The 17,590-nt window shown below is 40.3% G+C and overlaps 1 protein-coding gene across 2 annotated transcripts in view; it reads left to right on the top strand.

The window, feature by feature from the left end:
• EPB41L5 (erythrocyte membrane protein band 4.1 like 5) overlaps nt 1-17,590 on the top strand; it is a 57,765-nt gene that overhangs the window by 35,348 nt on the left and 4,827 nt on the right. The window contains exons 17-25 of one of the 2 annotated variants that reach the window (XM_030454400.1): nt 6,558-6,718; nt 7,353-7,447; nt 12,551-12,679; nt 13,236-13,297; nt 13,642-13,752; nt 14,314-14,407; nt 15,323-15,400; nt 16,224-16,265; nt 16,737-16,870. In XM_030454400.1, coding sequence (XP_030310260.1) covers nt 6,558-6,718; nt 7,353-7,447; nt 12,551-12,679; nt 13,236-13,297; nt 13,642-13,752; nt 14,314-14,407; nt 15,323-15,400; nt 16,224-16,265; nt 16,737-16,870 — 906 coding nt within the window. The remainder of the gene's footprint in view (nt 1-6,557; nt 6,719-7,352; nt 7,448-12,550; nt 12,680-13,235; nt 13,298-13,641; nt 13,753-14,313; nt 14,408-15,322; nt 15,401-16,223; nt 16,266-16,736; nt 16,871-17,590) is intronic. The other variant, XM_030454401.1, reaches the window with a different exon arrangement.

Genomic DNA, 17,590 nt, shown 5'->3' with positions numbered 1-17,590 from the left:
GTGTAGATAATGTACACATGAGAGAGCCTAACTTGTCATTTCAGACTTCTGCAAAAATGTGCATGATACTGAGCAGGAAAGGAGTTTATTTGACAGTGTCATCATGTACACGTATACTTGCATGCCTCATTCCTCCAGTATTTACCTTCCAGCAATGCCCTTTTCCCTTGCCTTTTCACATCAATCTTCTTGTCTTTCCTTTTGCTTTACTTTTTCTGCCCTCTCTCTCTCATCTCCACCTGTTTACTAATTGTGCCCCCTCCCACTCCCCAATAATCCAGGCCCTTTGACGCTGACGACCGCTGTCAACATGGTGGAATCCTGTGGGACGCGTGGGCCCCGACGAGGACCCGTGCTGCAGAGGGACCATGCACCCAGCATGCCCAACTCACCCAGCATCCCCAGTATCCCCAGCACACCCAGCATCTCCAGCACACCCAGCTCACCCAGTACACTGCCTTTGTCCATGAGCGCAATGTGAAGAATGCAGGAGTGCGTGGGGGTGCTGGTACCTATCCTGTCCAAACCACCATGACCAGCCTCTGAGACCTGGGCCTTTCTGGAGCTGGAGGCTGCTTTCTAGCAGAGGCTGGAAAATTGTTTTGAGCTGTCTCTGAGATAAGGACAATGGACCCAAAACTGACTATAGAGGGGGAAAAAGAAATAATCTTTTATTTCAAAGGCTCTGCCTATCGTGCTTCATGGTATTTCATCTTTGAAGAAAACCAACAACATATAAACCAGAAGCCACCCACTGGTCCTAGATTACAAAGAGTGTATATATATAATCTTTTTAATTGTGTTGAGGTTTTTCTTCATAATTGAAAAAAAAATTATTTTTTTAGCTGGTTTTAACTTTGAGAGCCATACAGGAAGTTTATATTTGTCATTAAACTACACATGCAACCAGTGGGTTATAATGTGGTTTCAAAAATCTTAGAGATATAGAGGATGTAACTCCCCCTCATTTTGAACCATGATTACTTAAAAATATCTAATAGATGGTTGATCTGAACACTAACCTTTTTTAACAAGTCCTCTTCTGAAAAATCCTGGTTGGAAATGGAATAGAATTATTTTAAATTTTTAAGAATAAAATTATCAGAATTCCAGAAAGGCAAAGAGTAATTTTTTTTTTTCTTTCTAGAAAAAATTCTTTATTTCTTTGCTGCTGTACTCCAATTGAAACAGAAATCTTTCCTGACAAACACAAGTCCTACCATATGATTCACAAGGTTAATTTTTAAGTCAGAGGTTAAGACGTAAGCTTCATGGCTCATTGGTGTTCTTGGGGGCTTTTAGCAACACAAAGAACTACCTTTACCCTTGAATGCACCATGATTTCACATGTTTTCTGAAGTTAGCTGCAGTATGCTTTTCCTATTAAAATAAAAAGAAGAAAAGTTGTGATAGAGCACTTTTAACAGACACTTGTCTTGTAGGATAAAGAAGGTGTTGAATAATTTTCAAATTTTTTTACTAAGTTTCAAATTGTTTCAGATATACAAAAATGTTTTTGAGGTACCAAGCCCTGAAGAACTAAAAAAGTAAGTCTCTGCCACATAATATTGCCTGAGGTATTTTTTGCCTTCTCATCATTGCATCTGACAGGGAGAAAGAGACTGCTAATGAAATAAGTGTCTGTTTCACACCTCTACTTAAAAGGAAAAAAAAGAATATGCAAGCTACAAATTAAAAATCTGTGGGATCTACACAGGTGATTAGAGCAGCCTTCTGGGCTATTCTTAGTTTTAGATTTTGCAAGGTGGATGTTGTAAACTTCTGGAGTAAAGCAGACCTATTTGTTTATTATTTATAGAGTTGCATAAGAATATGCAAATGAAAACTGTTTTAACTTTAAGATATTGCGTAATTCTGTGTAGGAGCAGCCACTAATTTGAGCGTGGAGGAATTTGGGTAGTTTTGTGTCTAAAATGAAGAAGAGTGTTGCAATAAAAGGTCACTGTTTCATTGCAAAGTTCAGATGCTCTTATGTAGTGGCCAGGCCACTGCATGTAGTGACTGCTGGGGTATCAGAGAAGCTTTGTGTAACTATCACAGAATTAAAGAATAGTTGAGGTTGGAAGACACCTCTGGAGATCATGTAGTCCACCCCCATGCTTAGAGCAGGGCTGAGTAGAGCAGGTTGCTCAGGACCCTGCCAGCCAGGTTTTGTTTGTATCCAAATATGGATTCTTTACATCCACCCTAAGCAACCTGTTCTGGTGTTTAGCCAACCTCACAGCAAAAAGTTTTTTTTTGTGTTTAAGTGGAATCTCCTGTATTGCAGTTTGTGACCATTGCCTCTTGTCGTGTATCTGGGCTGCTTTGAGAAGATAGAATCTGTTTTTCTGTCTGTTTTCTTTAGTCTCCTCATCTTATTTTTATACACATGGATAAGATCCTCCTGAACTTTCTCCAGGCTGAACAGTCCCAGCTTTCTCAGCCTCTCCTTTGATGCTCTGGTCCCTTTATGGTCTTGGTGGCCCTCTGCACTTCCTCCAGTTTGTCCCTCTCTCCCTTGTCCTGAGCAGCCCAGAGCTGGGTGCATCTCCCCAGGGGTCTCTTGCTGGTGCTGAGTAGAGGTCTGGGTGTCCTGGGTGCCTGCAGCGTGCTGCCTGTCACGGGCTGCCCTGGGATTAGCTGCAACCTTGGTAATTAATGCTGGGACTAAAGTTTCCATAGTAAATTCTTTTGCACGACAGGAAAGCTAGATCAGATTCAGGACAGGGGAAGCAACCCTGGTTGCCTGAAATCCATCTACCTTTAGAATTTATTTGTATTATGAGGGTATATGCTGCAGGCTTTTTGCCACGTGGCTTTGAATCTTCCATACATCCTGAGGGGCCACCTCGCTGTGTGCTGGGCTTATTTTAGTGTGACTTTGTTGACATAGGGAGAATTAGTATCCTGATCTCCAGTAGGCTAGGTGATAGCTCTCAATAGCAGTCAGAGAAGTTGTAGAACCCTAGTGCAAACAACACCTGGCTGCATATTTACAGGGACAGGTCATGTTCTCCAGGAATAGCACTGAGGAAACACATGGATGTCTCTCTAAACAGTATGATGATGACAGATGTTTGCTTAATATCCACAAAAGTTCTTCAGCCAGCAGAATCTCTTTCCTAAGGGTGTTTCCTTTCCTGTAGTTGTTGGCTTGCATACATTATACCATGTCAGTATTTGGAATTATCTTCAAACAAATGGGAGACATCAGAAGTCTTGGAATGGTGGGACACAGCCTGATGATTAGAAACTAAATGTGTGTGAACGGTCTCCATTTGTAGGATCATGCACCTGGATGATTTTTTGTTTTCCTTTCCTCGCTTTAAGAGGAAAAGGAAGGGGTGTTTTTCCTGAATATTTTGCTTTTTTGGTTTGGGAAAAAAACCCGAATAAATTTACTGTTCTTTTTGCCTTCGGATACAACACTGAATGCCCCAAAATGAAGGAAATTAACAAAGGCTTTCACACTATTTTACTACCTTGCAGAGACAGTGTGAGAAACTGTTCTGTGTCACTACTAGTTAAAAAAATGTTAGCTTGTGTGGTGCTATGGGATGGGTCAAATTAGATTACTTGCAAAAGAATTGTCTCTTTTGCAGTGGACTTGGATAGTTACTGTGTTTTGTAAATTGTATTTTACAATCTACACTGAAGTATTGTTTTTCATTGAGGAAGTGAAAAAACACATCACCCTTTGTAACTGACATCTTTCTTGGTTGCTTTGTACATTGTGTTCTGTATGGTACATACTAATCTCAATATATTTGTCAGGCAAAAAGGGAAAATAATGCAGTAGCTAATTCCCTTTAACTGTGGGAGCTGCTGCAGCATTTAACAACTTCTGTGTGATTTATTTAGTGGGTCTTATCCTTTCCCTCAGAATATTTCTTAAAGTGTACTTGATAGAAGTTGATTCTAAGAACATAAAGCCTGGCACTTAATACTGTGCAAAGTTCAGATATCCTTTTGTATGTGAGTAAATATAGGAATGTTGAAAGCTAATGGCTGTTTTCTTCCTCAGTGCTGCAAACTGACTGTCACAGAAATACTGCTGTTCCTGGGAACCTTTCTATTATTTTCCTTACAACAGTTCATCAGTGTTTTGCAGAAGTCAGAAATCATGTGCAGGGATGAAAAGAGTATCTTGTGCTTTTTATCCCTGTGAACTGGTCATTTATGAAGCCTTCATAGTGGACTTCCCACTGAGGATCTGAAGAGGCTGAAGAATCAGGGTGGTCTTGAACAATTTAATGCTCTTTGCAGAATTTGTCTTTTGTGCCTACAAATTCCAGTGGCTGAGACTCTCCCTAGTATGAGTTATCTCTTGTGCCTGCCTGTCTCAGTGTGGCTGAGTAGGTGTTTCTGTGGGTCTGAAGACAAAATGGGGTCAATTCCTACTTGAATCTTGGCTTAGAAAGCTTCTCTTGACTGCCTACATACATCTAGTTTCTTGCCTGAGGCCTTCCTGTGATGCCAGCTCAGGCACTCCTCTGTCCTGTGGCACAAATGGCAATATGATTTTCTACATGTTTTCATCACCTTAATGTGAATAGACATCGAGTATGCCATTTGAATGTGTCACCAGATTTCAAGGCTGCTTTTATCTCTACTGGGCAGATTTTTTTGTCTGTCTAGTAAATGTTAATGTAGTTGTGATGGGGAGGGGAAGGGAAAGGGTAATGTAATGATCCTAGCAATTTTGTAACTAAGATTTCATTTTTCACTTATTTTTTTTCCATGGTGCTGGAGTGCTAAGAAAAGTATTAAAATATTACAGCACAAAGAAGTGTTACTGCTGCTCTATATCACTTCTCTTATGAGGAGTTCATGAAAGATTTTACTTCATGAAATGGCATCATGTCATGGCATCAGCTCCTCTGTGCTGCAGGCAAAATCTGAACTTCTTGTACTGGCTGTCATGTTAAACATTTAGGAGGTTATTCGCAGAAAGGTGTCAGAAAATAGGAAGAAAAGTGCTAGCTTCATGTGAAGACTATAAAATATTTTTGCTTTCAAATTATGTTACAGAATTCAGTATCACTTTCTTTGTTGCCTTAACCTGAAAAGCATCTATTCCTGCCTGTTGACTTCTAATAACTGAAATTTTCTCTTTCACCCTTCACAAGACTTGTTGTTTCCTGTTTGTGGTGCACATGGGCTGTGCAATAGATTGAAGAAATTCCTATCACTTGGTTTGCTAGCACCTTCTTATTCCACTGCTTAAGAGAATCAAGCAAGTGACCTCAGTTTGCCTCACGTCAATTAATTGTCTTAAGATGATTCGTACGTTATTAGCACTAAAAGGGTGATACCCTGTAATCTGTTTCAGAGGGGTATATTTAACATTAGAAGGATTCTTTTGGGTGCTTGAGCAGGAGGGAGGAATTTTTCCCTGGAGCTTCTAGTGACAACATGGGACTGCTTCCAAATTCCAGGGGCTGGAGGGAGGCATGGGACATTAACCTGGTAGCAATAAGGGAGAAGCTGTTCTGAACGGTACAGTAGGAACTGTTTCTGTTCGTGCATGAAGGTAAGTTCTGTTGAGGTGGGCACTTACTTGGTATCATTGTTCTCATATTTGGGGTCAGGACTTTAAAAACCAGTTGTTTTTTCTTCTTAAACAAGTATTGCAACCAAACTCCTAAGTGCGCTTGTTGATTGAAATGGGTGACAATCAAACTGCAGTTGTGTGCACAGATTGTCTGATTAACCATGGTGTTCTGCAGCAGCTGTTGTTTCTGTGTTTGTTACAGTTTGCCCTTAGGGTAGCCTTAGCTGTGTGCCTGAGCTTTGAAGAGATGACTGCACAACATAAGCATCGTAACATACTTTTTTTTCTTGTGATTTTTCCATGATTTAAGTGCAAATACAGATGGTAGGACAAAATTACAGAAAAGATGTTGCCATTAGAAAGCAGAGGAGGTGAAACAAGTGACGTACAGGAGCGCACAGTGTGGCTCAATTGAAATACTGTGACTGCTAGGGTTTCATTCATGTCTCCTCCCAAGTTAATAAAACTAGAAGTAGTCGTGGGTCTGCCTAATGGTAGCACAGTGCCAGTGCAGACCTGCGCAATGCACCCTTCTGCTCTGATCTGCTTCCAAGTGTTGGGGGAAGTGCTACACAAATAGCCTTTTGTGAACAGGATCAACTTCCCTCCCCCAGCTTTCTCTTGTGTAGCAATCCTGAAATGTACCTTGAGTTTGTTAGAAAAAATTTCAGATGTTTGTTCCAGAAAGTGCATTTAATGGGTAAGAACTTCCCTTCGTCTACCTTCGCTTTTTCCACTGCTGTGTAGCAAGCAGCCAGCAAGATGGACCTGCTCTGCTATGAAGTCAGTTCTACAGACATAAAATAGTCCCTTAAAAAAAAAAAAAAAAGGCACTGAAAGCCAATGTCTAATAATTGTCTGGAACAGTTCTTACAGAGTATGTCTGGTAATCAAAAGATAGCTTGAAAAAAGACATGGCATGAGTTAAAGCTTTTTTCTTGTTACAGAAAGAGTGGTAACTTGATTCTGTGTCTCTCTGCCCATCTTTCTGCCTCTGCAGTGTACCTGTTGTTGATCTGCTAGACAGCACAGAGTGTCCAGAAACTTGTGTTGATGATGCCTTAGGCCGTCCAGTTGTTGGCTTGGCAACAGGAGATTCAGAAGTGGCTGTTAGTTGTCCTGGCACAAAGGAAACAGCTGCTGAAAAAGCAGACTCTGATCGTAAGCAAACTTACAGATTTTTCCCTATTACCATGACATGGGGGGTCAAAGTTAACTGGTGAGGTTGTTTCCTTACAAAAATCCAGACGTGTTTTAGAGACCTCCCTTAGGTTACATGCATAATGGCAGCTTTACCCACCACTGGAATGCAGCCCATTCTGGTGTATGAATTAGTGCATTTATTTGAGCATAATCTTCACCAAAATGTTAGGAAATTGTTTTCAAGGAGAGTCTGTTTCACAGTCAGTTCTCTGTCTGTGAAATTTTTAAATGTTGCTGTCTGTGTCTACTGAACTGCTTTCAAAAGCTGCCTTTTTTTCTTTTTTTATTTCACTGTATTATCCCACAAATCTCTCAAAGCTCTGCAAAGCCTCATCATGACTTTTAGGTCATGGAGTTTGGGACAGCAAAGTTGACCAGCTCTCCTCATTTCAGCCTGAAGCAGCTTATTTCAAAATTGTACAAAGGTACAGGAAATAAGTTAGTTTTCAGACACAAATTCAATGAAGTGCAACTATCTACAACTATCTACATCCACAACCATAAAATACGTGTTCAGGAAGAATGCAAGTTACAAGTGAAATAACTCCACCAGGATGTTAGCATGATGGTATCTTCTGTGTCTCTTTTCCAGCATTTGAAGATACATTCCTGAAGCTGAAACAGCTGGAAACGGAGTGCAGCAGCCCCGTGCTAACTGAGCGTCCCAACGTAAACATAAACGTACAGGTACTTGCTTTCCATTCCTTATGGCAAAGTTGCCAAGTATTGTTTAGATCATTCTGAAAAGTCTTGCCTTGGTCTGTTTGCATGAATTTAAAAAATGTGAGTGAGTGATACTGAGGAAAAGAAAATACCAATCTTTTGTTATATGTGTCAACCTGTGTGTGAAGGGGCCGTAGGATGACATTGTGGGGCAGAGGTGCACGTGCATGTATGCAGCCTGCGGCCTGCTGAAAGTTTAAAAAATTGGTGGGAGTAAGTCCTAAATGCTCAGAATGTTCCTCAATTGCCTTTATCTGTAGGTTACTAGTTGCTCAGTGTTGTATAGTTCACTCTCTTTTTTGAGGGGAGGAGCTGCTTTCCTGGTGTTTTTCAGTTGCCTGTGGTAACCCTCCCAGAACATGGTTTTGACGTCTTGTTTTGATTAAAGGTCTGCTTGTGATCTGTCCCTCCTGTTGGGTAACCAGTTTCTACCTGTTCCCTGAAGTAGGTGTTAGTGCTCTGTGTGTTTACATAGAGAGGAGTGATGTGTTTGGATTTAGTGCTCTCATAAATACTTCTGGGCAAGTTGGACTGTATTTCCACAGGCAGCTGTGCCAGAGTATGAGAGATTCAGTACCCAGGGTGAGAGTTCTCTTCCTCCTCCCTCCTCCTTGCTCTTCCTCCTTCCCTGGCTTCCTTATGTCCTCTGTCACCTCCAGGAGTCATTACCTATTTCAGTGAACCAGTGTAGCCTACACAATAATGAAGTTGTTTTGGTTTGTTTTTTTTTTTAACTTTATGCTAAGGTGTATTTTTTGGTTGGTTGTTTTTTGTGTTGTTGGTTTTTTTAAAGTTGTTAAATAGTGAGTTACATAGCTCATGAAAGGGGCCAAAAAATGCCAGAGCCATGGGGAAATTAAGTTGCTAGAAGGGATGGAGCAGACAGGATCCTCCTTTCCAACAGAGGTGAACTTTCATAAATTCACTGGTTATCAGTCTACTGCACCCATGCAGGATATCCTTTTTTTTTTTTTTTTTTTTTAAGTGACCTTTAAAATATTTGGATTTTTCCCTTACTCTGCTTTCCTTCAGTGTAAAAGCTTTTAGGTGCTTTATTGCATTTTGAACAATCTGGGAGAATACCTGGCAGTGTTATCTTTTTGTGCTTAACCCCCTTGCAGGGAGGCCTGAGGTTTTATCTAACTTTTGATGAAGCAGCAATGATTTTTCTTGCTTCTTCAATAGTAAGGTGACACAGATGCCAAGAGAGGTGTTAAGCAGTACTTGTTTGGGCTAAACCAGTTCCTGAGCATTTGTTCCCCCCCTGTGCCAGAGAGAAGGCTGCTGCCCTGGTGTGCTAGGTGCTGCAGGCTGTTTTGCTCATGTCCCCTTTAAGGTCTGTTGTCTGGGATGCCTTGTGTACCTCTCTGAATTACAAAGATTACCAAGTCTATAAGAAGATTAGTCTGAAGCCTATGGGTCCTGTTATGCCCAAACACTGCCTAGGCATAAACTAAAGTGAATGAACACAACTTATTTCAGAATACTTTTGCCTGTTAAGCCATGTTTCAGTTCAAAGAGAGAGGGGAAAAAAATACATGTAGTTGGTTAAATGGAGAAAAGAAAGTAAAGGTGTCTTAGTGGTTTTTAAACTGTAGCTGAAACACAGTAAGCAAGCTAAGATTCCTGTAATGAGCTAATCCAACAGCTGCCAATGCAATGCAGTCACAGTTATCCAGCTGCTGTCATATGAGGTGCTGAATATATTTGAATATTAGAGGTTACAGATGCTGGGGTGATAGTAACCAGATCAGAGAGCAAGAACATTTGCATAAGAGAGAAATATGTGAAGTATGGATCAACACTATGCCAATATGGTTTTTTCTCTGGGTAAAAGAGACTTAAGCTTTCATGAAGGAAGTGCAAATTGTATTATGGAAGTAGGAGTACAACATCAGTGTTTTTTCTTGGGTAGTAAAGATTGAATGAAACTTTTCAGCCTTTGATGTAGCTTACCAAGAGGTCACTTGAGAGTGTTTAAAAAAAGGTAGAAAAAGTTAGAGACTCTTTCTGTAGACTTTAAATTCTGTATGCTTCAAATTGCAAAGACATGTAGGCTACAGTAGCACCAAGTGAGTCCTCAAAATAAGTAGCTATTAAAAACAGTTTTTTGCTTTTGAAGGATGCTTTAGAAAAAATATGAATTTCTATTTATGATTTTTATTTCAAAATGTACCTATTGGTTCTGCTCCTTCATTTAACTTTTATTCTTAATCTTTTTGCAAATGAGGTATTTATGACATCTTCTGGCAGAACTGTGAATGGGACTGCAGTAAATCCACTGAGTCCTGGAACTTGCTTTTACTTCAGATGAATGCAGTGTTGCAATGCACTCTGCAAGTGTGTGCTTACAGATTTCAGCATCTCTCATCTCCCTTAGGTTTTACCAGTGCGTAAGTTCCTGCCCATGTAGAAACAGTTACAGCACATGAAGGTTTTGTAAAATGCATCTGGGGGAGTGCATTAGCTTTCTGCTTCCAAAGGCAGAGCTGCATCCTAAACTCATAAGTGATGCTGTCAGATGCCAATGAGCTGCTCAGCTCTGCTTTGTTAATTAAAAATTGAACTATTTTCTGTCAGAGGTGGCTTGACAATCATCTTTACATTATTCTGTACTTGCAATCGATCAATATTGATTGATTTCTTTGATAGGGAAACATCTATCTAGCTGTCCCTGTCCTTTTAGAGAAAAAGAAATCTTCCTAGAGTGAGAACTGGTAAAGGGGGAATGAATGGCTTCATTCTTCACCACTGCTCCCTGCCAAAATCTGTTGAGATGGAAGAATGAGACCTTGTCCTTTCCCAGCTTTCCCTAGAGCAGTGACCAGATCTGACAAAAGAGAGCAAATAGCTCTTAAATACACCGACGATGGCTCTGCTTTCATCAGCATCTGAAGTGAAATGAATAAAAAGTTCACTCTGTTTGCCTGTGTTTGAAATCTGCTTCATTGTCAGAAATGCAAGAACCTGAGGGGTTTTATTTCTGAATTTGTTGTGGTCTGTAAACATGTGGAAATTGCTCTAAAATGTGCCTGTATTAATCTCCATCTTTCTGCACAAAGCAATTTTCAGTAGCATCAAGAATGTAGCTCAAAAGCACGAAAGACAGGGATCACACACCCTGCTGCTGCCGTTAATCTTTTTCTACATTGCTGCCTATTGCCTTACTTTGAAGAAAAAAGGACAAATGCAGTTTGGCCAGCATGCATAGAAACAATAAAATCTGTTATGAGCTAGAGAACTGACAAATACTGAAGCTCTACTGGTTTATGTGAACAACTAAATATCTTCTAAGGTAGACATCTTGAGATGTTCTCAGGTGCCAGATACTGTCCCTCTAGCTACATCTTTTCCCATTAAAAAAAAAACAAACAGTAAAACACCACTGGTTTTTTTCAAGGATGAAGTAGAAATTATTTACAAATATGAATCTTTAATATTGATAGAAATGTTTCCTTGGTAGTATAGAACTTGTACTTGATGACATTAAAGTGTTTCTTAGTACTAAACGTTTTAGAAATCAGCAATCTGTTGCTGATAGACTTATGAAACTGGTTGTTCAGGTAAAGGAAGCAGAGAGAAAGTTAGATCACAAAATACTGCCTAAAGCAGCAGTGTATTGATATGCTTAGTCAAAATAATCAGATTTACTTAATCACTGGTACTGGAATAATTAATTAGAAATTCTGTGCAGAGACTGTTACATGACAGCATCTATTGCAGCGAGGTCCAGTGTAAGGATTTAAAGAGTATAACACTTGAGCACTCTGTGCAAATAATAAAAACACAGTTTTAATTATTCCAGATTTTAATTGAAATCCCAATAGCATCTCTAAAATAAAATTTTAATAATTATATTCTTAGCCTTTAACGAATTATGTGAAAGTGCACCTCAGCATCTGCTAGTGATAGCCATTAGTAACACTGGTTGTCGCTACTCACACCTTCTTATGATGACAGTGATCCTTGAAGATTTTGCAGATGTTTATATGCAGTGCTGACTGGGGTCAAAATTTCAAACCATCCCCTGTTTTATACTGCCGGGTCAGCTCTTATTTGGGTGCTCAGAAAGGTGATTTGTGTGTGTAAAGGTGATTTAGAGAGAGAGGAGGAAATGTGTTCCCCATCTCTAAAGACCAAATACTCAGAAGTTCTCGCTGGCATTTCCAGTGAAAGAAAAAAGCTAAAAGTGGATGGAGAGCTGTGTGGGAGACAGGTAGTCACCTCTTTCGAACTCCTCTCCCCCGGTCTCTCTGTCTCTCTGCCGTGGGCTTCATTTCCCGTGGACACGGGAGCTGCTGCATCCCGGAGGCTGCCGGGCGGTGCTGCTCAGGGGGTGCAGGGATGCGGCGCTTGGTGCAGGCAGAGGGAGAGGAAAGAGGGACTCTGTCTCCCCCTGCTGAGTCAGACCCCTCACAAGGAAGGTCAAAAGGTTTAGTTTCCACTCAGTTAATTAACTGCTGTCACTAATCAAATAGCAATTAGTAGATTAAATGCTTAATTAACATTTTATAATTAAGAAATGCCACTCACATAATGAAATATACTGTAGTGAAAGGTATTTAATTTTTAATTATGTATGTATCTGGCTGCTATATGAATCTGGCTGTCAGTTTTTCCCAATATAATCACTGATGGAAGAAGTAGCTAATGGCACATTAAGCTGCTGTTTGGATTTATGTGTGGATTTTAAGGTAAAAATCTTCAAACTGGCATTTGGGAATAAATTATAACTTATAGTTACTCTATACTGCTATGATGTAGTATGATGGCTGCTCTGTTGATCTTCTATCAGTAAACTAGGTCGAAGATTTAGGGTCACTGATTCTTGCATGCTTTATTTTCAGCACAGCACTTTGCATCTTTTTGAGCATTTTTAATTTTTTTTTTACTTTGTTTTGCTGTGACTTTACTACTGAGATCAAATTAAAGGAAAATATTGCTTTTCCATTTCAGTGTAAATCTTCTAACTTTCTACCCAGCCTTGTTATTTAGAGATGTTAATAAACTTCAGCCTAGATTGTTCTGTATGGCAACTGTTTCTAATAAAGGTATTTTCATGTCTAGGATGAAGTGGTAAAGCTGACAGATAAATGTCTCAATAATGCCATTGAGAGCCCAATCACAGCACCAACATGGCTTCCAGCAGATATCAAAAGCAATATCCTGAAGGCTCAGGCAGAAGCAGGGCACAAGGTAAATAGTAAAATTATAAGAACTGTGATGTTATCAAATGTTTTATTTCTCTTCAGTTGCCTGGTATTGGAGAATGTGCCTTGCAGATAAGGGTGCTTTAAGAGCCAAAGTCTAACATAAAATCAGAGTTTCTCAGCCATTCTTCACAGTAACAGTGGTGCAGCACTGGAGCAGTTGTACAAGGAGGAATCTCCATCCTTGATGATAGCCAACCTCTGTAACTCAGCAAGCCCTTGAACAGGCCCTGGCTGCAGTTGTTATTGAGCCAGATAGCCTCCAAGGGTTGCCTTCTAGCCTAGAAATTATGTTGTGATTCTGTTACTAAGATGATGCTTCTAGCATGTTCTAGTAATATAATGTAATGGTATTATATTTGTCTACTTTGGTGAATTATTTTTATTTCTGCAATGAAGTTTTCACATAAAAGTCATACCTTCCCTGAGCAGGTGATGAACAGCATACTTCTGTGTGCTCAGCTCTTCTGTGGGTGCCAGAACTGACACAGGATGGAACCACCTATCAGAAGTTTTTATCTTTGTTCATTTTTTCTTGTCAGGTCATAAGAGAAGACAGCCTGACAGGTCTCAAGAATTCCAATATTCAGGATGCTGCTGCCAGGTACTGGATTGATTTGGAAGAAACATGTGATGTAGTTATCCCAGTGCAGCACTCAGAACCTGCAGTTCAGCATGGTCTTCAGGTGGCTCAGTGGTCATTGCATTTTTACCTTGCTGGTTTCATTAGGATTTCAGGCACTGTAAAGTGAAAGGGCTGCAATATGTAATTTCCTGACCCTTTGTGAAGATGAGCATATGCCAGACTTGCAAGAGCACTTGAAGATGCTGAATAAAATGAACATCTAGAGATCCCAAAACTATGCTGTAGCAAGTGATTCATTAAGAGCTTTCTGTGGAAGGTTGTACCTGTTATGTTTTGTTTATTTTGTTGTTGTTTTGTGACAGGAACATTCTTCTGTCAGGCAAAACACAGAATTGTGCCCCAGCCACCAGTGCAGCATTTCAAGACCCAAGAGAGCTCCTGAAAGGAATTTCTGCCTCCAACACCTTTGTTTCGTAAGTGATTCAGGGGATGCTATGGGGAAAATGTTTCTGGGGTAGGAGAACCACCACATGGAGATTATCATTAACAGGTCTGAAAAGATGAGGAGCAGTTGCTAAGCATTTAGGCCAGATCTGGCTAAGCAGGCTTACCAATGCATCTTTAATTACTGCTGCAGCGGTTAATTGGTATAGGCCAGGCCTTGGGGGGGAGTGTTGTAGCAGACAGTAAGTGAATCTCATCTTCTGAAACAACTGAAATATCTGACATCCTGATGCCCCTGCCTCTGGAGAAGATAAGAGGATGATGGGGATGCTTCAGGCAAATTGGAAACAAGGGCTGAAGGAGATCCATTGATAGAGGACATGGATACTGTTAGGTCTATACACATAGCTGAAACTGTGAAAGAGAGCAGCAATCTGCAGAGGTAGCTGGGAGGCATTTATTTGAACACACTCACAGACATCAGATTTTTGTCTGCTTTGCATGAAACTGATGTTGAGTTTTGGGGCTGGGAGCAGTGCAGTTTCATGCTGTCCAGGCAGCGTGCTGATGAGGACATTTTCTCCTTTCAGTAATGTGTTAAATGAGGACCATGCTGCCTCTAACCATGAGGACCTGCTGATTCCAGCTAACCTGGCTCCAGCTGAGGAGGCTTCTGTTTCAAAGGTATCACCACCTGCCAGTCTGGAAGGTTTCTATGTGTTTTGTTCTGAGCTCCTGATGGCTCCAGGCAAGCACAGCAGACCTTGCTGCATACCTCTCATAGCTCAGTGAATGCCAGTCATTGCTGAATGCCAAAGAGCTTTCTGAAGCAAGCAGGGACACTGAACAGATCTCTCCAAAGGCCACTTCTGAATGTCCTTTCAGGTTCTTTGCCTGACACTTATTTTTCTAAACTGGTTCTTTTCCTCACCACTTATATTCCAGTGATTTGATGCTCTAGGAAAGAGACTGCTGACAGAGGCAATTCAAAATAACCACAGAGTTTAAATTGTAATATTTAATTGCTATATTCTGGTCAGGTAATTACCTTATCAGGTATAGCCTGATAAGGTAATTTTTTTACTGGACTCCATGAAATGCACATAGTAATTCAGGGTTCAGCATTCCTTTGTCCCTCTCCAAAAGAGGACTCAAGTCATTGGACTCTCCTACTACTTCAGCAGACTGAGGGGTTATTCTGGTTCACTAAAACACCGTGCCCTTTAGCTGTTGTCCCTCTAAACCAGCATTATGTAGTTGATCCCATTGAATAATTACAAATTTCATTTTCTGAGTTCAGTGTTCAGCTCACAGACTGTGCCAGCCTCCTTGTTGAATGCCACAGTGCCCCATCTTCACCTTGGAGAGCAGGACATGGTCACAGCTTCCTTGGCAATGACATTATTTTTAGTAGGTTGATGGGAATAAGCCAAGTTAAAAGGCTATTTAAGAAGGTCATATGGAAAGATTTGAGAAAACAGACCTGATAAAGTGGTGTTCATTAAGGACACTGGTCTGCCACTGGGGAAACCACTAGAGGATTCAGCAGACCCTTCTGGTTACTACTGGGAATTCAATGCAAACTGATTTATTCCATAGAGCACTCCAGATGACCAGGACGTTTCCCTAACATCACTGACAGAGAATCTAATTGACTTTACAGAAGCCACACCTCGGGTAACTGTATTTGAAAACCAACTTCTTCCTTCACTCATACAGTGCTTTTTACTCATAAAATCTCCTCAGGTTCTAGTATCTCTCCACCAGGCCTGGGACTGCTGCAGCAGAGTGAAGTGGTGGTTGACCTGGATTGCTTTGTATTTGCCCCCCAGCTGAAGGGGTGGCTGGTGTAGGGTTGTAGACTCCACAGCTTTGTAAATGGAGGTGAAAGAGTCTGAGGAGTTAACTTGTACCTGTGACACAAGAGCCTGCAGTCCTACTTCAGTACACCTGCAGGTGCCAGCCTGCTTCTTAGGCTTTTGGGCACATATAAAACTTCAGAAATCATCTGTAAATGTGTATATACACACACAGAGGTATTTTTGTGTGTGTATGTATCTAAAATAAATACTTGATCAGTAAACTTTTACTAGAAATCAGCTCTTTTTGTTATAATTTGTGCTGGTGAAAAAGTTGTGTGCAGGAGAAAAAGGAGGAAAGAGGAGGTTCTTTAACCTGTTCAGGCAAGTGTGTGCTCTCAGTTACCTCTGCCCACAAAACAGAAACAGCTGATGGGCTCAGTCACCTTTGGGGAGGGAGCACTGAGCTGAAACTGCTGCCTCTTGAGTTTCTGAGTGAGCAATATTTGCTGTGTGGGTGCCCTCTACCTTCTGACATGAAGTTACAGCAGCTGCAGCTAATCAGTAGCACAGGTCAAACACTGGGGATGGACAAATATCTGAGATTGGTTTGGGAGGCAGTGTTGTTCTGAGGATGTTTGCAGATAGTTCCAAACTTTTCTAATGAACATTTCTTTGCCTTTTTTTTTTTTTTTTTTCAGGCATCTTCCCAGCCCATAATAACACCAAGGTGGATAGTGCCAGTGAGTTACTTAATTCCTTAACAAACAAGCTAAAAATAAAACAAAACAACAAAAAACCCCAACAAAACCAAAGAACTGATTAAAAAAAAAAAACCAACCTAAAAAAAATAGAAATTTAGAATACTTTTGTCATAATTTAGAAGCAGAAGCTCAAGTAAAATAGAAAAATATAATCATTTGTAAGAATTTGAAAGCTCATAAAAGCTTTTTGGGACCAGACCAAAAAGCAAGCTAATTCATCTGGAGTAAATCAAACAACATAAATATTCTCTTCATATTTAAAATTAATTTTTGCTGCATTTACCATGCAGGTAAATACCTTCAAGTTTCTCTAAGAACTTGTACGTAGTAAAGCCCACACTGGAACCTGATTAATCTTGTTTTTTACTGTTATAACTAAATCATACTGGAAAATCAGCTTGTCTTGGCAGGCTTTTATTTCAGTTTCTTTTTCCATTCTCCCCAATTCAGACTGGATTGATTTCCAATGGGCCTTTGGGAAATGATATTGCCTTAGCTATGAAGGCAGTGAAAGGCAGCACAGAGACCTTGTTGTCACCAACTGGATTGCCACCATCCCAGCAGACATCCGAAGTACTTGCAAGGTAAAATCTCCTCAGCACTCACTTCAGAAGTCTCCATGGGGTGGAAAGGAAGCCTGTGATCTTACTGCTTCCACTTCCACTGACCACTAACTGGTTTTAGTGGTCACTTAGGCACAGTGCCTTGTTCTGCTGTGTTTATAAACTATAGTTGTGTCTCACTTTATAGCACTGCAATCTGACAAATAAATAGAGCAGCTGATGCATATTTTTATTTAACATTGTTTGAAGGGTAAAAAAAACTTCCTAAATTCAAGTAAGCAAAGGAACAAAGCATACAAATTTAGCAAGAGGTAAAACTGTTGTTATTATAAGTGCTATGAAATCGATCAATTTTTTTTTATTATAATTTCACTTCAGTTTCTCTCCCTATCTGCTAAGATGTTCTAGTACTGGACTAAAATGACAGATTAATTTTCTGAGAAATCTCTCTATCATGTTTCAGTCAGAGGACTGGCAGGGGTGGGTGGGGGATGTCTCCCAGTTATTCCCAAGTTGTAAGGAATTCAGAGAACAGAACCTGTAGAAACCTTTCTCCTTGCTATTCCATTCTGCTGTGCTGGTGAGACAGGGTTGAGCAGGACTTTAAATGAACATTTTACAATGCAGATGGCAATGCTGCTACTACTGCACCGTGTGAAATTGATTCCATTTGCTCTTCTGCAGCTGTCCATTGGAAAGGTTTGCCCATTGGCCTCATTAAATGATGAGGGCAACAGCTTT

This window comes from Calypte anna, chromosome 7 (assembly GCF_003957555.1).
Source record: "Calypte anna isolate BGI_N300 chromosome 7, bCalAnn1_v1.p, whole genome shotgun sequence".
NCBI lineage: Eukaryota > Metazoa > Chordata > Aves > Apodiformes > Trochilidae > Calypte > Calypte anna.
Note: the sequence above shows the minus strand (reverse complement) of the source record. Positions and strands in the feature narration are given on the sequence as shown.